The sequence below is a fragment of the Myxocyprinus asiaticus genome, chromosome 16, assembly GCF_019703515.2.
Source record: "Myxocyprinus asiaticus isolate MX2 ecotype Aquarium Trade chromosome 16, UBuf_Myxa_2, whole genome shotgun sequence".
NCBI lineage: Eukaryota > Metazoa > Chordata > Actinopteri > Cypriniformes > Catostomidae > Myxocyprinus > Myxocyprinus asiaticus.
Genome location: NC_059359.1, coordinates 5,521,748 through 5,543,628, shown reverse-complemented (window position 1 = coordinate 5,543,628; position 21,881 = coordinate 5,521,748). Strand labels below are relative to the sequence as shown.

Here is a 21,881-nt window from a genome sequence, read left to right as displayed (position 1 = left end):
ATAGATTAAAAAACCTACAGTGACAGTATGGACAGACATTACAGAGCTGTATTCTAAAATAGGAACCGGACAATTATTTGAAATGCATTGTAGTACAGCGGTAACTGTTATAATATTTTGTCCATGGTTCGGCGGAAAGTTATGGACTGATGGCTTCAGTCACCATTCACTGAAAGTAAAAAAAAATATGCAATGAAAGTGAATGGTGACTGAGGCTAACATTCTGCCTTGCATCTCCTTTTGTGTTCAACAGAAGAAAGTTGGTTATATGAGTTTGGAACGACATTAGAGTACTGCAAATGAGAATTAAAATATTTTGGGTGAACTGTCCCTTTAATCCCTCTTGATGAACCATTGAGAGAGAGAGTATGAGGCTTTTTAAGCTAACAACACTGGATGGATGGATGGATCTTTTGCCTGGGAGTGTGCTTATGAGACCTTAAAATACTGTCTAGGTAGGCAGCTCAGTAGGTATTGGAACTGTTTATGCAATGCAGTGGAGCAGCACACCAATTCTTCATGAGTCTAACCAACATAGTGTTTCCACAACAAAATTAGATTTAATCAATAGCACAAACCTCCTCTTTCCAATGACCTTTGCTCACACAATCATTCTTTATTTGTTAGAAATGACATGAAAATCTTTCTGTATCAAAGACGGCATTTAACTGTTGTGCACTGCAGCTGCTGGGTGGGTTGCAGTCGGTAACTTACTGTTGCACAACATGAGCATTAACTGCACTGATGTACGCTGTTCAAAGAGCACATAATTATGTGTGATGAAAGCTGATCTGACTGACCCCAAACCAGTCATTTAGTACACAAATCCAGTATGAACGCATTAGAGATCTACAAGTCTGTGCGTGGAGGTTATAAAAGTGAAAATACATTAGAATTTTCTGAAGGAAGCAGCAGTGCTGGCAAGGCAGCAAAAAACATTAAAAATGGCTTAAATCAGTCCAAGGTGGTTTGCTAGCCTTAGGTGGTCTGCAGTCTGACAAGTTCCCAAAGTCCCTCTTAAACCTACAAACCAGACCAGCCTGGGAGACCAGCTAAATCCAGCAAACAAACAAGACTAAGCTGTTTGTGTGTGTGTTTCTTTCAGCAGGGTATCTACCAAAAAAAAAAAAAAAAAAAGTTTCAATCAAGGCTGTACGTTAAGTGGTTTGGGCTGAATTAATTGCAGAACTTTAAAGCTTCAAAATCCCTAACTGAAAAGGAATATCAACTCAGTGCCGCTTTGCAGGCAGTTCAATTTAAAAACCAGAACAATTACCATTTCATTTTGAGCTCTGCGAGTGTGTCTGTTTTTCCGTCTATGAAAATCACCGTAATCAAACAGTGGGACTCCCTGGCAGATGTGCTGCAACTTGGGTAATGAATAAAAACCAAAGAGAACTCATAAACAAGACCAGCAAAGAGAGATGCATTAGTTTTTATTGGCCACGTCAAAGTACAAATTACAAAATTCCCCTAAGCTCATCTTTAACATATTTTCTTTTGCTCTTCAGAGATGAAAAAGGCAGATGTTTTGGTCGTATCTTCGCCTGGTCCCTCTTGACAATCGCTCTAGCTGCTGTGGTCCTGCAAAGCTTCGGCCATGAACAGTTTGCCGAGATTCTGTGACGTGAACTCCTTAATGTTCTGACAGTAGTTGTTGATTTGTCCTTTTGAAGAAGAAACAAATAAATTATATATAACGAGAACAAGTGATTGTTTATTTAACAAGGATGTCAAGTGTTCTGCCAAGTGAAGGCAAACGCCATAACACATTGTCAAAATATGTTTACTTGGATTCAAAGAAAATAGTGTGAAAATGGGAGAAACTGCATTTGTCTGGACAAAACAAGTTTGAGGCCATTTGTTTCAGTTTCAGTGTTGGCGTAGTAACTGTGTTTTGCCTTTGTAGGGCACAGTAGGGCATTCGTTATTGGCAGGTGTGGCAAAAGTTCCATTTTGGATGTTGTCGCTCTCCTATGAGCAAAACATGTTCGTAACAAGGGGTGAGTGATATACCGGTTAAATCGAAATACAGGTAGAAATGTCAACTGGTAGACATTTTCGAATATCGTTTCCACTGCAGGCAGCGTTAATCTCGTCAACAAAATTACTGATGAAAATGTTCGTTGACGCATCGTGATGATAATTAAACGATTTAAACACTGTTGATGAAAATACGCAACTATGCAGTAACCTCTAAAAAGTAGCTAATACTATAGTATATGCATTTTACGCTATTATTTCAGGAGCTCAGGTTTCCACAACAAGGACAGTTGTAATATCATTTTATGCATTTTTCTAAATGTTTGAATATTTGATTGAAGTTTGGTCTGTTACAGTTTGACAATCTTTTGTCATTTTGGACATTATCAACAACTAACATTTTATTTTTGTTGACCATTATATACCAGTACAACAGACTAAAATTAATAAATATGGCATGATGAAATATTGATTTAAAAGACATTTTCGTCAAAAGTCTAAAACGATCACAAAAGTAAAAATTAACTCTGATTTTGGGTTATGCAAAATGTCGCCACATGGTAGGGAATGTGCGTTCCAATCAGGGTTTGAGCTACAAAAAAATAATAATAATAATAATAAAATAAATTTTCATTACTACAACTATTTTATTCTTTTTTCCGTCATTCGTTACTTTTACACTTAGGTATTTGCTTGCCGATTTCGGAATTAGACGTCAATGTTGAAAAAATTCTGTAAAAAACGAAAAGTTCCTGGTTAACACAACCTCTGGTTACAATCACTTGGGCATTTTAAATATATTTTTCTGAAGTTTTTGAAACACTTTCCATAAAAATGTCAGTGTTGTGATTTTTATTTTTATTGAACAAGAAATTCAAAATATAGCAATTTTTGCTTATATCACCCACCCCTATTCGTAACTAACTGTTAACTGTAAGAGTCGGTTAATAAAAGGCAGCGGTGGACAAACGGAAATAATATTTTAGGCCTTGAAAGAACTGCAGTAAAACTTCATTTAAAAAAAGAAATACAGGCAAACTTCAGATGTCAAAGATTAATCACATTAATGCCAAAATATAGAGATTAACTTCGATTAATTTAATCTATTAACACCGCTAGTATTTAATCAACTGATTCAGAGATGATGGCTGTCAGATAAAAGTGGGCAAGTCTAACTAACATTCCAATCAGAATCATTACTGTAGAAAAGGACACGGTGTAAAGATTTATGACCTGCAGTTAAGGCGCATTCCCATTTCAACTGATCCAATCATTGCTGAATTGGTCAGTTTATGGATCAATTCTTTCAGACAGAGGACCATAAATGTCTAATATTCTGCAGAATGTGCAGAAAGACAATAAAATGCATTTAACAGGGGTTGTATAGTAGCTGTTGACCCTTTTGGTACCTGCGATGAGGAGCGAGTCCATGCGGGGAGGGGGCTGGGGGGGTTTGAACATCTTAGTGATGTCTTCTTCTGGTAACGGCGGCTCTCCGCGACTCTGCCGCTGTGCGTTCTCCTGCTGTCTCCTTTGAAGATACTGCAGACAGAGAAATTATACTTTAGTACTGGTACTGTCAAATTATAACTCAATAAAGTAACAGCAAAAACATGGAGAAGCTAAAGTAAAAAGTAATGTTTGGCAGATGACAGCCTCAAGGAAAAAATGCAATGAAAGTTAATGGTGACTGAGGGTAACATTCTGCTTTTGAATTCCACAAAGAAAGTCATACAGGTTTGGAACAACATGGAGCAAATAATGATAATTTTTATTTTTGGGTGAACTATACCTTTTCATACCAGTCCTGTGTCAATATTTTATTCAAATGTCAAAGTAATGGGGCAAAACCGTAAAAAGTAAAGTACAAAGGGTTTTTTCTCTCACTTAAATTTTTTAATGGAATAGGGTTTTTACTTCAGTAATATGGAGCCAAGAAAAAAATATTTTAAAAAGGAAAGATTTAGGTCATGATGACCCATATAATATTTACATTCACTCCTTACAATTTCATTTAAATCTTCCAAATACACAGTGTGATTTTTGCCATGGAACTGTAATAATATTCAGTCTCAACAGTACTCGGAGTAAAGCACACATTCCACAAAATACTTAAAGGGATAGTTCACCCAAAAATCAAAATTCTCTCATTTACTCGCCCTCATGCCATCCCAGATGTTTATGACTTTCCTCTGCTGAACACAAACTACGATTTTTTTTTATATACCTCAGCTATGTTGGTCCATAAAATGCAAGTGAACGGTGGCCAGAACTTTAAAGATCCAAAAAGCATATAAAAATATAGATTACAGCACAAAAGTAATCCATACGACTCCAGTGGTTTAATCCATATCTTCAGAAGTGATTTGATGGGTGTGGGTGAGAAACAGATCAACTATTCAAGTCCTTTTAAACTATAAATTCTCCTCCCTGCCCAGTAGGTGTCGATATGCACCACAGAATGCAAATCACTAAAAACAAAAGAATAATAATGTGGAAGTGAAAGTGGAGATTTATAGTAAAAAAAGGACTTAAATATTGATCTGTTTCTCACCCAAACTTATCATATCGCTTCTGATAATATGGATTTAACCACTGGAGTAAATGTGGATCACTTTTATGTTTCCTTTATGTGCTTTCTGGCCACTACTCACTTGCATTGTATGGACCTACAGAGCTGAAATATTCTTCCAAAAATCTTTGTTTTCAGCAAAAAAGAAAGTCATACACATCAGGGATGGCATAAGTGTGAGTGAATGATGATTTTTTTTATTTCTTTTTTTATTTTACTTTTCCTTTAAGGGGTTAGTGGAGTCAAAAATTACAATTTTGTCAACAATTACTTAATGTTTTCCATGGATCACAAAAAGAAATATAAGGTAGAATTTTAGGTACTGACAGCCTCAGTCACCATTCACTTTCATTGTATGGAAAAAAGATGACTGAGGTTGATATTCTACCCAACATCTAATTTTGTATTTTGATGAGGGTGACAAATTATGATTTTTGGGTAGAGTTATCCCTTTAAAAATTGGAATGACGTACATTTACTCTATTTTTATCTACATTTACAAGTACTTACACCCCTGACAGGAGGAAGCAGAAAAGGAAAAAATTGTGAGCCAAACGAGGCAAAAAAACAAAAACAACAAAACAAAACAAAAAAACCCCTCTAGAAACAGACAACATTTCATGGAGGAACTCAGCGACCTGGTCAGCATCAACAGAAGGTAAGGTTTCCAAATGGGTGAGATAGAGAGAGAACCAGAGACTCATAATAGAAAGAAAGATATTCCAATTCTAGATGAATACATCAGAAACATGGCTGGTGAGTTCAGGTGTCATTGCAGCTGCAATTCATGCTGCACGAATACAGATGCATTTCTAGGCCATACTGGCCATCGCTTTCTGTGATATGTTTGTATAGCATTATTTGTTTGTAGATGCCACTTGAGTCTGATAGTTTATCTAATGCAATGACATTCAGATATTTTTAAGTGAGATTTCAAGGCATAGCACACCCAAAAATGCACATCATTCATTATTTACTCTCATGTAATTCAAAATGACTTTCTTTTCTTTTTTTTTTTTTTTTAACGGAGGGTTTGAAACAACAACATGAACAACATTTCTGCATGAACAATCTTTAAAAGTGTCCGAAAACATTCGGGGGCAAAACAGCAAGGTTTCACATTTGCCCTGGATTTTAAAACCCTGCCATACATCAAGTTTTAAAATATGGTATACTCCTAGAAAAAAGGAAAGTGAAATTCATATCCTATTTTAGTTGGTGTGACTTATGTCACCGTTGAGGATACTGGCCATTTTTGTTGAAATTAGGCATAAGATTTAGGATTGCAAACAGCCAACACAGCGGCAATTCTCTTTGATATAAAATGGTGATGGATGCAGGTCATTTGGTTTATATGGTCCACATGGGGACTGACACATGCGGCGCTGTGTGAAGGTGGAGAAGGGAAGGATATGATCGATGACAAGAGTAATTATGGCAGATTTCAGCGTGGTTGATATAGGAGCCGTTGTGGCGACCTGATAGGGCCAGGACTGCTGGGGTCTGGCCTCATTTGTAGCGCTGTTTAAAAGCACCCTTTAAATTTATTTTGAAAGGCTTAACCTTTCTGTCAAACAGAAAGTGCTAATATTCTAATAAACACTGAAGTCCCCCTGGACAAATTCGAAGTGGGGGGGGAGATCCCCTTAATGCCCCTTAATCAGTGTTGGGTAAGTTTCTCCAAAATAATCCACTATATACACACTACATAATTCATTTTCTAAAATTGCAATCAGATTACTTTACTGATTACATCTTAGGAAAAGTAATCATAATACTAAATACTTAACTTTTAAGTTACTTCCTAAAACACTTCACAGAAAGTTTGTTTTTTTCTGTCAGTTTTTCCAATTGTTCATTGTCGCTCATTATGGGTCCCCTCAGCTGTCCGAGAAATGCAAATATATTCTATACTACATAAATGTTTTTTTTTTTTTTTTTGATTTTTCACCCAATTTGGAATGCCCAATTCCCAGTGCGCTTTTAAGTCCTCATGGTCGTGTAGTGATTCGCCTCAATCCGGGTGGCGGAGGATGAATCCCAGTTGCCTCCGCGTCTGAGACCATCAACCCACGCATCTCATCACGTGGCTTGTTGAGCGCGTTGCCACGGAGACATAGCGCATGTGGAGGCTTCACGCCATCCACCGCGGCATCTGCGCTCAACTCACCACGTGCCCCACCGAGAACAAACCACATTATTGCGACCACGAGGAGGTTACCCCATGTGACTCTACCCTCCCTAGCAACCGGGCCAATTTGGTTGCTTAGGTGACCTGGCTGGAGTCACTTAGCACGCCCAGAGATTCGAACTAGCAAACTCCAGGGGAGGTAGCCAGCGTCTTTTACCACTGAGCTACCCAGGCCCCATATTCTACATAATGTTATTATTAAGAAATACGTGTAACCACTAATGTATGTACAATTAATTAACTTAATTGAAAGTCAGTAACTGTAATGTGTTGAACTACTTTTTGACAAAAAATACTTAGATTACAATAACTAATTACATTGTAATCAGATAAAAAAAAATCCAAAATCAATAGTGTTTGCTGTCATCGGCGTCAAACCTGGCAGGAAATGTCTTCATGTGCCATTTTTAAACGAATGAACACAAATGAGATTTAAGAGCTAAAGTGGAGGCAAAGACTAACAACTTTCAGCCTGTTTCCCAAATCATATGGTTTTGTACAGTTGTATGGACTACTTTATGGTAATTTTATGGTTCTTGTTTGCCTTTGCTGGGGCTTGACGGTCCCTATTTACTGTATACATTCAATGGGCCTCATTCATGAAACACGAGCAGCACTATTTTTTTGTGCAAATCGTTTGTAAAACCATTTTTACGTAAACTGTCACATTCATTAAAGTTAGTGGGTATGAACAATTTACACCTGCTCCTGACCACGAGTTAATCGCCCATAAAAGACATCAGAATTCTTTGCTCTTTCAGGCAAACTGCTGTGACTACATTTCGATAGAAATAAAATTAAATAAAAAAATAATAATTCATAACTGAATAAGTGAAAGAAACCTTAATAACTGACAAAAAATGGGTTTTTGTTTTGTTGACTTTTTACATTTTATTTTGTTTTTGGTTATTTCCAACAAATTTTTGTAAAGAGCGTCTGTAAATGAGCAAATCAAATCAAATCAAATCACTTTATTGTCACACAGCCATATACACAAGTGCAATGGTGTGTGAAATTCTTGGGTGACGTTAATGAGAGAGGACTCGAATGGCATGCAACATTTGGTTGCAAGTGCGAGTGATTTCCTCGCATTGTAGTAGAGGGTTGCGCATAGAAAAACATTGATCTTGGGATTTAATAATCGATATCGAGATTGTTCAAATGAAGATGGCAATGCATCAGGAAATCAATATTTTTACTCACCCCTACTGGGCCTGCTTAGCTGCAAGGCTTAAACGGCCAGTGATCGGACTCATAATGTGTTTCTGGACCTGGAATGCCCAGCTTATTTAACTAGTGACTTAGCCTAGCTATGTGTGGATGTATTTAAACTAAAGAGAGTGATGTGTGCCAGTGCCTAATTTGGCTACGGCTTACCTTGATAAAGGTTTGCTTCTATGTGTCATGGCCAAAAGCATACCTTACTGTGCAAGGTGATGGAAGAAAAACCCCAGTAACCACCTGAGCAAATGCATTTTCAGAGAAAACTCTTGCAGAGCACTGCAGTTAAACTGGCTTGCAAACTGAACAAATTTAAATGTTAGGCAAAGAGAGAGTACGCTAGTCGTTTGGCTACCTGATTACACGTCAAATGACCTATCAGCTTAGACCATGTGAGCCGATTGGCTTGACATATCACATGCGAGCGAGCTGACTGGGTAACAGATAATAAAACTGCTTGTGCCATTTAGAGTTTCATGGATGAACTTGGTCATCAATTAAAATTTTCCAATGAGCTACTGCATCTTCTCTTTCCTTAATTTACATCCGTAAGTTGAGTAAGATACTGAGGGCCATTGCTGATTTTTTTGACACTACAGCCTTAGATAAACATACTTCTTGGGCAAAGACAACAAGAATAGGACCAAACTTTGACAAATGTGCACCCAAGTCCAGACAAATGAATTAAGAGCCATCCTACGCTATTTCATGCTCTTTCTTGTTTGTGATGTGCTATTTTCAGGTGGTTCTTAGAACTCATGTTTACAAAATGCCATAAAAGCAAAAACCTGAAAATGTCAAGGGGTTAGGGTTTTAAACAAGACAGCCTGCCTCAACTCTAAATAACCATCTACTGGCCGGTTGTTTCTCAGGCACAAAGGGACGTCAATACTACTAAGCAAGACATGTTCCATGGTGTAAGTTAGTGTCGTGCACCAACTTTTAAAATGAAAATCTGACAATTTGTTATGGTTTAATAAATACAAATTAATATATGAAAATAGAAAGTGTATATACCTGCTGCTTCTGCTGTTGTTGCTTGCTGAGGTTGCGGGAGTATGTATTATACTTCACGATTTCTTGGCTCATGTCATCCACACGATCCATCAGCAGTTGAAGGTTTTTTTTCAGGTGGTTACTATGGCAACAGATTGACAGAAAGTTAGTCAAAGTTTTGTGTAATAAACGGTTGGCTGCACATCAAAGCATAATTTCTCCACAGCATTCTCCTCAATTAAAAACCCAAGACGACAGAATTATGATTAAGTTGATAAGGGCGACTATCTGCACCAAATTTACATGGTTCAGGGAGACTTCTGATTGAAGCATGTGGCAATTTTTGAGGGCCACAAAATATCTTAAACCTCTGATGATCTACTGACATACCGACTCTGTTCCAAAGCCTAATGTGCCCCCTATGTAGGCAGCATTTTAAGGTATGTTACCAAAGCAAATGCTGCTCCAAAATGTACGTAGCATGAGCATACTGCCTTTCAAGATGGCTTCTTTTGGCCAAATTTTAAGGCCATGTGCACACTAATATGTTTTCATTTGAAAATGTATAAATTTCACTACGTTTATGCCTCTCATCCGATATTTTCCTCGACAGAAAACTAAAAAAGAAAACTGAATACAGTTTTCAAATAAAAGCGGATTAGTGTGAATGTGGCCTAAGGAAGCATCATTTGGTGGAAGAAGTGTGGATGAGAGTAAAATGTATGCATTTTCAAACAAAAACGTATTAGTGTGAGGCCACGTCCACACAGATTCATTTAAGTTTGAAACCTCCGTTTTCAGTTTCCTAACGTCATCTTTTCCCAAATATGTGGTACTAGAGTGTATTTTAGAATGTCTCCATTTACGGTGGAGGAAAACGCTGTGCCATTGTGGATGGAGAGGTGTAAACGTAGCAAAATCGATATGGTTTTCAACGAAAATATATTAGTGTAGACCAGAGGTCAGCAACCTATGGCACGCGTGCCAATGCTGGGGGTAATCACTGGCATGCAAGCAACGGCGAGAAAGGTGTAGACTATTTTGTTCATATGAAATTCTGCACCTGCATTCCAATCTACATCTTGATGTAATCCTTCCTCATGATCACGCAGCATGTTTTCATGAGCTGAATAGGAGGCTAAACAAAGTTAAAATGTGACGAGACTTCAGTATATCCAACAGACTCGTGCAGCGCGTGCAAGCCATCTGCCATCACGAGCCGGCAGCACTTCACTTTCGGTTAATCGCGCAAGTAAACGTGTCCGCTTTGCTTCGGTCAGGCTGTGCAGATGTGCAAAATAGAAACATTTTGACAAGTGGACTCAAACTTAGGAAAATCACATACATGCACGTTTTTTCTTTGGTGGGTTGCCGACCCCTGGTGTAGACGTCCCCTCAGTCATGTATGAGGTTCTATTTCTGTTAGGATGCTGCCTAAGGGCTGTTTACATTGAACGCGTTTTGTTGTCCTTCTGTGCTGTTTTTCAACTGTTTTCCCATGTAAACATGCGCTATACGGACATCTTTGACTTTTGAGCCGCGCCTCGTCATGTTGTCAACATCTCAGCAGGAGCGACACGTTTTTTAGGCACTGTGCCAAGTTAAAAATAACTTCAACTGTTAAAAACACATCAAGACACCTGTGTTCTGTTCTACTTGTTGCACTGCTTCCTTTTTTTAGCCCAAGAATGCATTCGGTCTAAACAGCACCTTAGGGTGTTCACACAGGATCCGCAACTGTCTTAAAAACAGCTAGATTGGGGGGGCCTGGGTAGCTCAGCGAGCAAAGACGCTGACTACCACCCCTGGAGTTGTGAGTTCGAATCCAGGTCATGCTGAGTGACTCCAGCCAGGTCTCCTAAGCAACCAAATTGTCCCGGTTGCTAGGGAGGGTAGAATCACATGGGGTAACCTCCTCGTGGTCGCTATAATGTGGTTCGCTCTCGGTGGGGCGCGTGGTGAGTTGTGTGTGGATGCCGTGGTGAATGTCGTGACGCCTCCATACGTGCTATGTCTCCGTAGTAACACGCTCAACAAGCCACGTGATAAGATGCGCAGATTGACGGTCTCAGACGCGGAGGCAACTGAGATTCGTCCTCCGCCACCCGGATTGAGGCGAGTCACTATGCCACCACGAGGACTTAGAGCGCATTGGGAATTGGGCATTCCAAATTGGGGAGAAAAAGGGGAGAAAATCCCCCAAAAAAACTAACCAAAAAAAACACACAAAAAAAAAAAACTGTTAGATAAGAGTAGAACAGAAATGGAACAGACTACAGGGGTTTCGAGACACAGTATCTTAACGTTCAAAACTGTGCGATGCAACACAACGGCCTTTCTGACACATGTACATAACTAACCATTAAAATAAATTGTGTAGACGGAATATGGATAGAAATTATTTCTGTTTGAATGACCCCTTAGAAGGCAAATGCCTGTGTAGGCAGTACACAGCAAGACAGCTCACTAGGTTATAGAACGGAGATGTTATTCTTATATTCAAATTCCTCAAGAGCCAAATTTCAGAAATGCTTCATCTTTATTAATATGGTGAAAAAAATAATTTCCCATTTCCGACAGACAGCCGTTATAGAAATGGGTCACATCCTCCTACTAAAGACGACACTTTAACATTCATCATTACATGCTTTCAGTCTGTGTTTTTAGAGTGACACATTTGCACTTTTGACACATTGGTATTTGCTATGAAAGGAAAGGGCATCTCTGTACACAGAAACACCCAAATTACACGCTGAATACATTATCATTATGTGCGCGCTGAGCGATGTCACCAGCAGGGCCTATTAAACACACCAGCTCCCGGGATGCTCGGAATAACAAATGAAATAAGTATTCTAAATGGCAAAGATTTTGCCAGCTCATAAAGTGTTAAAGTCTACAACACCTGCTCACATCCCAAGTATTTAGTCTATCAATTAGTCTGATTCGCAGGAGGGCCTAACCAGCTGTGACTGCTGGAGATGAATAAACAGTCAGAAAAGCTGAATTATCAGTCACTATGTTCATTAAAGAGGACGTATCATGCAAAAAGGATTTTCCCTGTGCTTTTGAAGTAGAAGAGAAAAGCTACGTAGACTAGGGCTGGGCGATATAGCCGTTTTCCTGCTCTATTGACAATATTTGATATACATCACAATATATATACGTATTTGCACTGAAATGGCTATATTTTACATAAACATATTTTGTTACTAAAATGTAATTAAGCAAACAAATCACTGAATCAGTTTTAAATCCATTCATTGAATCGGACTGATTTGAATTGAATCATGAAAATTACTGAACTGAACTTTAAATCAGAGATGCGATTTGAACATCTGTCTTAATATTTTCATACAAAATTTGTGGTAAAAAAAAAATGCATTAAAATAATTGTAATTGTTGCTTAGCAAAATCACTGCGAATATACTGAATATGGTTGTGTAAAACTAAAATATGAGAAAAAATTTGCAAAATATTTGGTGCAAGAAACCTTGACTAACATTATAAGTGGATTTCTACAAGGAAAAAAAAGAATGCGGCAACTGTATAGTACATCCCCTTTAAAGACTCTTAACTTTCCACTAAATTCAACACTTGCATACTGTCCTTGAAGCTACTTGTCATATTAATAAAAAAATAACACTGTTCAATTGTAATGAGACTCATTTCAAAGAACACATTTTCTGTTCATGGAAATGGTCTCGTTTCAATCTGTAATAAAATTCAGTGGAATTGATTGAATAAATTAAAAAGAGAAGATTTGCAGGAGAATACAATGTCCTGCTAGGTCAGAAGCCCTTCCTGATTTACCAAAATTTAATTTTAGGTCAGCGGTTCTCAACTGGTGGGTCATGACCCAAAATATGGGTCTCACGTCTGTTCTGATGGGGTCACGGAAAGCAGGGAAAAAACAATGCTAAATGCTTAATTCTAAATAATCGTATATTTTGGACTCTCGAAAAACAAGATTTTGATATTATTGTATTTATGTGCATAAATGAACCATTTCTAGCTTTAACATTATTTGTACTTCAGACCAAAAACTAGCTTCACAGCATGTGACCCACATCTGATTATCTGCCATTGTAAATTTAACATTTTACACATGCAGCCACATTGAGAGCCCCATATCTCTGGGATTTAACCATATAGGGCCTTAAAAATTAAGACAGCTAATTTTTTTCTGAACCAGAATCTAAAAGGATTTTAAGCTACTTTTAATACTTATGGAGTTATCGAGGCTCAAACTTTTGAAAAACAACACGAAAATATTTTTTTCCATTTTTGGACTCACACCACTGGCATATAATGCAACAAGGGGTGCTGAAGACAACTGATTTCAGTAATAGACCTACTTATCTCTCTCTGTGTAAAAATTAAATAACGACGCTGCCACCTTCCTAATGTTATTTGTTTTTACCTGTACCTTTGCTCCAAAATCATAGGCAATAGTCATTTTAAATCCCCTCTACACAATAATGGATTACTTGGCAAATATCAATCCATGGAATATAATATTTTGGCTTACATCATCATTTACGTAACGTTCACCATTTAAAAAAATTATCAAAAAAAAAAAAACAACATTAAGCCAGGGATCTCTGGTTGACACAGAACCAGTTGAAAACCACTGCTTTAGGTTTTACTGGGGCAAGATAATATGCTAGAAGCAGAGCATGCATCCATATCCGAATTATGAAGTTTGTATTTGGTTGCCTGTAAGCAACAGGATTTAATAAATGCAGGCATAAAATCACAGCTTTGCATACAGAACATTTCTCTGCTTCCAGAAGGCTGGTTTTACGACAGTGTTCGTATTGCTTTCAGTTAAGGCTACATGCAAGCCGTATTTCAGGGGTCAGGATTAAACTGTGTCTTTGGGGCACATCACTGTGTATTTCCTCTGTCAACTTGCCTGTGCAAAGCAGACTCATGGAAGAGAGGCTTAAAAGACACAAATTGACAGGATGAATCGGCAAATTAAAAATATTTTTCCACATTCTAACCCAATAGGACTCCAGATGTAATGGGCACGATTGGCACGGAGGACGGGGGTGGTCGGGGTGATACTGACCTGCTTGACAGATTGAGCAGCTCATGTTTGTCAGCCACTGTACTCTTCTCCTGAAGGTCCCACATGAGAACGTTTATAAGATGAGAGTTCTTGATGACAATGGGGACCTCCTCAAACATGTGCTCGTAGCCGATGTTGGCCTTCTTTAACCTGCAAAAGTGGAGAATTTCAGAGTTACAAACGAAATGGTTTTAACTGCATGTGCATTTTGCACTATTTTTCATTTGAAACGTACATTGAATGGAAAGATAATCAATGAATGACGACTTAAATTTTGGTCTGTTCCTCACACAAAGCTATCTTATGGCTTCAGAAGACTTCAAATGTAGCACTTGTGCTGTATGGACTAATTTTATGTTGCATTAAAAAGCTTATTCTCTTTTCCATAATACAGCAACGAAAATCATTCTGTCTGGATGCATATTTTTATTTTGGCTTAATGAGCTACCAAATCGTTGCATTATGAAATAAAATGCTTTAATTGTGGAGGAACTTGGCCTTTATTTTCTATAAGATAAAATAGCGCCATTTTACTGGTTTAGTTGGGGACTTGGTGTACAGAAAACATTTAAGATGAAGTCATCAAGACGATTGCTTCTCTTTTCTTTTCAATTGAATGTAGTCAGATGAGGTTTCTTTAATGTTGTAATATTTGGATTAGTTCACTGATTCAGGGTCCCCATGGTGATGAAAACATGGAAAAATTAGGAAATTTAAAAAAAATTGTGATTTCCAGGCCTGGAAAAGTCATGCAACTTAATAAATTAAAAATCAGATTGGAACTGGTGATTTTAACCATTTCTGCATTCAATATGCATCAGATGATTGATCATTGAACAGTCTGATGGTGTGCCGTCAAAGGCTGAGACAAGGCTACATGAGACTAGGTCAAAACAGGCCACAGGAACAGAAACTGAGAAACTTTTTTGACCCGCAAGCATCCCTATGGCATTTCAGTCCCTGGAGCCAGGGATGTCGCTAGGCATATTTAAGAGGGGCTTTAACACCCCCTAAAATATTCGTTAATATTCACCCGGGACGTGGCAAGCGGTGGAATTGCAGCACGGCTGCCGCTTTCTCTAGTAGAGGAAGCGTTTTGTGCAGTCAAGGCGGTGCTAGCGTCGCGATTTCAGGGGCGGCTGTTGCCATAGTTACAATCAACAAGAACTCGCAAAGTCACCTACATGCACACCAACAGCAGCAGCAGACTTGTAATGTATGTGAGAGAAATATTCTGCACCTATTTTACCTCACCTGATTGAGAAGTGCCCTGGCAACACTCTATTGTAAAATTTAGATGCAGTTGGACCAAACAGATTTTAAACTGGGCTCACATTGTTTCTTTAACTGTGTTTATAGTCAGGGGAGTAGATTCCAGGGGGGATGGGGGAGAGGGAACCCCCCCCAATAATCAAAACAAGCAAGTACAAGCCCCCCTGGCCTGGGTAGCTCAGTGAGTATCGACGCTGACCACCACCCCTGGAGTCGTGAGCTCGAATCCAGGGTGTGCCGAGTGACTCCAGCCAGGTCTCCTAAGCAACCAAATTGGCCCAGTTGCTAGGGAGGGTAGAGTCACATGGGGTAACCTCCTCAAGGTCGCAATTAGTGGTTCTCGCTCTCAATGGGCGCATGGTAAATTGCGTGTGGATCGTGGAGAATAGCATGAGCCTCCACATGCCATACACAGCGAGCCGCGTGATAAGTTGCGCGGACTGACTGTCTCAGAAGCGGAGGCAACTGAGACTTGTCCTCCACCACCCAAATTGAGAAGAGTAACCGTGCCACCACGAGGACCTACTAAGTAGTGGGAATTGTGCATTCCAAATTGGGAGAAAAGGGATAAAAAAATAACAATAATAATAATAAAAAAAATGCAAATACAACCCCCCCAAAATGTATACCATGATCAAAGGAAACATGTAAATTCTTCATACTGTACTCTTTTGATCTCACCATGGTGATTTCACTCACTTCAACAATCAAGAGCAAACCAAACTAAATGTCTGAGGTTTAAATAAGACAGGCTCCTCCACAATCCTCTCTAACAATGTTCTAATCTTTTGCACCTGATGTGGCGCACCTGATTCTAATTGTATGCATTTTAAGTAGTAAATAAATGTGGGGGTGTCCTATCTTTTTCCTCACCAAAAACTGCATTTCTATTAAGTACGTTTTACAAATAATTTTAAAAAGACATTTCTTCAGTTTTATTAGTTTATTTATATTACCTCCATCTCTCAATATTGTTAAAATGAAGATCCAATGTCCATACGTCGAAAAAGACACAGGTTTTCATGGGGTGTCCTATCTTTTTCACATGACTGTAGTTCATATAATAGTAGTTATATCAAATCATTAGTTGTTCAGTTAAAAGTTTGTATGATTGGCTGTGAATAGAGCATTCCCGTTTTATTCAAATTCATCAGAAAAAGATAAAATATTTGTATCTCTCGCGGCAACTGCCGTGAAGAGCCGTGCACGTGAAAGTGGCAGGATTTTGGGTGCACGAGCACTGCTTGCGCGGCGCCTTTGCACCGCTAGCAAAATTAGCCTCCAATTGAAAATTAACTAGACGATTGCACTTGCAGCGTCCCGTGTGAAACGGCCTTTAGGCCTACTTGTAGCTAACATTTTGGTTAACATTAGCTACTTCTGTGGCTTGAGACTGCTAGCTAACAGCCAAAAGGACGGATTCATGCAGATAGGCTACGATGTGAATATGGTAAAGTTAGGACAGAGAGAGAGAGAGAGAGAGAGAGAGAGAGAGAATTCACTACTATATACTTTGGTCATAATCAAAGATTTGTTAACCAGTACGTTTTTATGTGAGGCTGCCTGTAAGTTACAGTGTAACAGACGTTGTGAGCGAGCTAACGGTAATGTTAACGGTGTCTTTTAAATTCGACATAAGTTATGTGGCGATGATATCTAATTAAAGTTGTATTTAATGTAGTTTTGCTATCTGTGCCAGGCTATAAATGAGACAGATGACGTAACATTATGCACATCTCTTTTCATACTCAATTGCTTTCATTCAGTAGGCCATCAAAAGAGAGAAGCAGTACTGTAATATAGGTTGTAGTATTTGTTTAGGATCTTACTTTTTTAGCAGATTTTATTCCTAATTATTTTTCCGTTTTTTTATTTGATTTTATTTAGCTCATTATTTTTGCCCCATTGTGGATGATACTGTTTAAGATGTTCCATGTGTCTGAATTACTGGGTTAATTTTGAGCAATAATTAACAAAAGGGTGAAACTTAAATGGTATAATATGACCTACATGTCTTCTCATTTCTCTCTCTCTCAAAATAAAATCCAAAAAGTATTTTGGCTACATAGTACAGCCATTTGTGTGCCTTTTGTTGGTGTTGGATGGATGGGGACAGTGTGGACTTTAATTTCTTTATTTGGATAGAATTGAAGTCATATTAGATCAGTATCTAACACAAACTATGAGACAGGTTATTGTTACTCTAAACAGGTATGTTACTCTAAAAATACATGATGAAAAGATGTTTTGGGGGCTTTAAAAAGAAAAATCCTGGAGGAGTATGCCCAGACCCCCCTAAAAGAGGCTTCGCCCCCCTTTCCATGAATCTCCGCCTGGAGCCAAAGACTTTCTGTCGGCAGTTTGAATTTTTCCTCCTGAATGCTCAAACGTCACTGCTTTGCTGATACATTCTCCCATTAGACGCATGTCTAGCAGCAATTTAAAAGCAATTACCATCAGCCGAGAAGCCAGGGAGGTTGTAAACTTGGTGCATTTGTTTGTTTGGCAGACAGTGCTGTCTGCTGCTTCAAAGACATCCCATCATGACAAATAAAATCCCCTCACTAACGGCTCCTTGAGAGAGGGAAGGATTTCTCTTTGTGCGTGTTGGGGAAGGTTCTCATTAGTAAAGATTAATAGCAACAAAAACAGGAAGTGAATAAGGCACACAAACAGTGTACAAAAAAGGGTCTGAAACTGATTCTTTTTCTTTTGTGAGAGGTCATAAAATGCTGAATGTCAACCTCAAATATAAAAATATTTTAATAAAAAAATATTATAAAATTATGTATGCATTATATATATTTTTTTAATTTACATTTTTAATTATTACTCATGTTATATAAAGGTTTGTCATTGTTTAACCCTGTTACCAAATTTGAGACATGACTAGTTTTAAAACCCTGATTTAGGTCATTTTCTAGCAATAAACCTTAAATACACAACACAAAACAAATATACCACATTGGGTAACAGGGTTACACATTTGGCCTAAATGAATTAATCACTCGGTAAGAGATAGTTTGTTTGGGACCAAATGTTGCAAATGCTTTATCAATAATGGTTATTGATCAATTTCTTTAATGCAAATGTGATGCATTTAAAACGACCTAATTTCAATGCTAGGTTAATTTTATGTTGGATTAGATAGTTTATTAATATTTTATCTAATACAACTAATACATGATTTGTGTCTCTTATGCTTTAAATGAAGTAATGGAACACCAGTGTACACTATAGTTGGAAATAGTTGTGAAATGTAATAAAGCATTTCACATTAGGAAGAATTCTGCATCCATCAGAATTCATCATGAGTCTGACATTGTGTGTGAAGGTGTATCTTACCCCTCCGGAGAGAAGTCTTTCTCCTTACAGATCTCCATTAATTTGGGGGTTAACCTGTAGGCCTTGAGACACAGAGAGCCTTGTGCCGTCTTTATGGGATCTACAGAAAAATAAAAAAGAAGTTACAAAGGTAAGTTGTATTACATACAGTGGCCCCAAAAGTACAAGAACATGTAGGCCATTTTCAGACTGCAGTTAAATACTGTTGTCACTCCTCTTAGTGTTTAATCCAGCTCTATTCACACACAGTTCAGTTATATACAAGCGCATTCAACAACCGAACTAAACTGAAACCGAATGTGGTTGTCAATTCCCGAAAAATCGACAAGCACGTTTACATTAAATCAGCGAAGATCTACATTTAAAAACACTTGTGGTTTTAATCAATTTAATTCTTACATGAAAGTAATGAATTTGACAAATACATTAGGTGGCTATTCTATACATATTCAATATAATAATAATCATATATTATTATAATATTTTAACATGGGCTGGGATAAAAAGGGTGAATAAAAAGGAAAATGGACTTAAGACATAAGATTATATATATATATATATATATATATATATTTTTTATATTTAGGGGTCCAAGCACCAAAGGTGGTGGAACCCTATTGTATTTGTATTGATTTTCTTCTTCTTATTATTCTTTTTCCTAGTCCTAGAGACACCAAACTTGGCAGGATGTTCCCAAATCCCCCCCACTACTCAGGCGCATACACACATCCCCATCCAACTTTAGGTGGCGCTATAATAAGCACATTTACGATTTGGCTCATATCTTCACAACCATAAGGGCTAGAATCTAAATTCTTTTTTCATCTGATTTCTTGAGTGAAGATGAACAAAACGTATATCAATTTCATTTTCAAATGTCTACATTCATTTAACCACTGGAGTCGTATGGCTGATTGTCTGTGCTTTTTAGAGTATCAAAAATCATGTTACCATCCACTTGCATTATAAGGACCTACTGAGCTGAGATATTTTTCTTTTTTTGTTCTGCTGAAGGAAGTCATTAATTCTCTACATCTATGATGGCATGAGGGTGAGTAAATGATGAGAGCAGAAGGAAGCAAGTTTTCTTCCAGGATAACCTTGTACTTAATTTATGCGTCCTTCTCAAAGACGAATCGAGACGAGGATCTGTGATGATCTGGGGGTGCTTCAGCAAGGCTGGAATCGGGCAGATTCGTCTTTGTGAAGGACGCATGAATCAAGCCACGTACAAAGTTATCCTAGAAGAAAACTTGCTTCCTTCTGCTCTAACAATGTTCCCCAACTCTGAGGATTGGTTTTTCCAGCAGGACAATGCTCCATGCGACACAGCCAGGTCAATCAAGGTGTGAATGTAGGACCACCGGATCAAGACCCTGTCATGGCCAGCCCAATCTCCAGACCTGAACCCCATTGAAAACCTCTGGAATGTGATCAAGAGAAAGATGGATTGCAAGCCATCAAACAAAGCCGAGCTGCTTGAATTTTTACACCAGGAGTGGCATAAAGTCACCCAACAGCAATGTGAAAGACTGGTAGAGAGCATGCCAAGACGCATGAAAGTTGTGAAAATCAGGGTTATTCCACCAAATATTGATTTCTGAACTCTTCCTAAGTTAAAACATTAGAATTGTGTTGTATAAAAATGAATACTAACTTATTTTCTTTGCATTATTTGAGGGGTCTCTTTTTTCCAGAGCTGTATATAAAGGTGACTTCTATATATTGAATATTTTAATATTCAACAATATTATAAAAACATATTACTAACAGATAGAACAGAATTATTAGGCGACTATTCTACAATATATTTTCTAGTATTCCAAAATATTTGATTATTATATTAATAACAATATGTAAAATATATTAATATATTATTTAGTTTGGAGGGTTCCAAAAAAAAAAAAAAAGACTGAAAAGTGGACTTAAGCGGACAAATAATTATTTCAAGCATTTGTAAATGTTTTACCATTTAATCTATAACTACAAATACATTGGTAAACCTTGTGCAACATTTGATAAAAGCTGTAAAAGAAATAATACATTTTATTGTATGGTTCCAAGTTCAGTGTCAGTAAATAATGTAAATGTGTATCGAGCTTACACTGTTAATGACTTGAACAAACCAGAGAATTAATCATCAAATCAATTAAATAATCATCAGCCAAAATGCCATGATTTGGACAATACATCAGAATAATTCTGCCTATACATAGTTGGCATTTTTTGTAAAACCTATTGCTACCATGGAACATTTTGCCAAGTGAGGTACAATTCTACATCTTCTACAAGCACTAAAACAGATATGCCTCATAAGAATATCTTTGAGAATAAAAGCCTTGGAATCTAAAATGCCCAGGCATTCGATGACTCATTTGTAATGCACAATAAGGCTTATTACAATATCAAAAAGGTCACAGAGCTAAACATCATAAAACAACCGTTCCCTCGTCCTTCTGTTCTGCAGCTACAAGACATTTATATTCACTCTGCGGAAAACCAACCTCAGGTCCGAGGGCCAGGAGGTCACGCAGTGAAGCCTTTTTCCCCTCTTTAACAAAGAAGTCATGGACTGCCAATGCTGTCAGTTTTCATAATCGAGCTGAGAAAGCTACAAAAGTTCGCCATTGCTTTTAGTAACCGAGTTGTATTGAATTAATGTGCTTGTCATAGGGTTGTCAAAAGACTTTGGAAGTGTTCACACAAGGCTTATCAGTGCTGTCACTCACATCCGCCCTGCAGAGGGGGTCCTGCGTACTTTTAAAAACGTCCTTCCTTTGCCGAAGGTTTGACCAGCTGCAGACAAGGAAGGCCATTTTCTTGCCAGAGCATTTGACAGACACAAAGAAAAGATAAGGTTTTGTGTTTCAAGGGCTATTAAAGGAATACCGCGATGATTTACATTCGATTTATTTGGCCATTAAGCTTCCTAATGAGCATGTCATTTGAATAATTTTACATTTCCTGTTTGTTCATTCACATTGAGCAATGATATGAGTGCTAGAGATCGACTGATGATCAGTTTTACCCATGTTTTTAACCGATATTAAAAAATTCTGCTTAACTGGTTCTCTTTTAACTATCGATATCTAGTGGGTGTGTAAAAAATTGCACCTAAGCGCCTAAACCGTATTTACACTGCTGTATGTTCAGTAGGAAACAGCAGTAGTCACAGGTAAAGGAACTTTCAGTGTTAACAATGTTAATTTGGTCTATGCATGCAG

The 21,881-nt window shown here is 37.9% G+C and overlaps 1 protein-coding gene across 1 annotated transcript in view; it reads right to left on the bottom strand.

The window, feature by feature from the left end:
* Positions 1-1,419: 1,419 nt before the first annotated feature.
* Positions 1,420-21,881, bottom strand: part of eif3ha (eukaryotic translation initiation factor 3, subunit H, a) — a 90,664-nt gene continuing 70,202 nt past the window's right edge. Inside the window, exons 4-8 of the mRNA XM_051721122.1 lie at positions 18,658-18,757; positions 14,041-14,190; positions 8,985-9,105; positions 3,393-3,525; positions 1,420-1,667 (exon numbers count right to left, since the gene is read on the bottom strand). Of these exons, the coding sequence (XP_051577082.1) occupies positions 1,570-1,667; positions 3,393-3,525; positions 8,985-9,105; positions 14,041-14,190; positions 18,658-18,757 (602 nt within the window). The 3' untranslated portion in view covers positions 1,420-1,569. The remainder of the gene's footprint in view (positions 1,668-3,392; positions 3,526-8,984; positions 9,106-14,040; positions 14,191-18,657; positions 18,758-21,881) is intronic.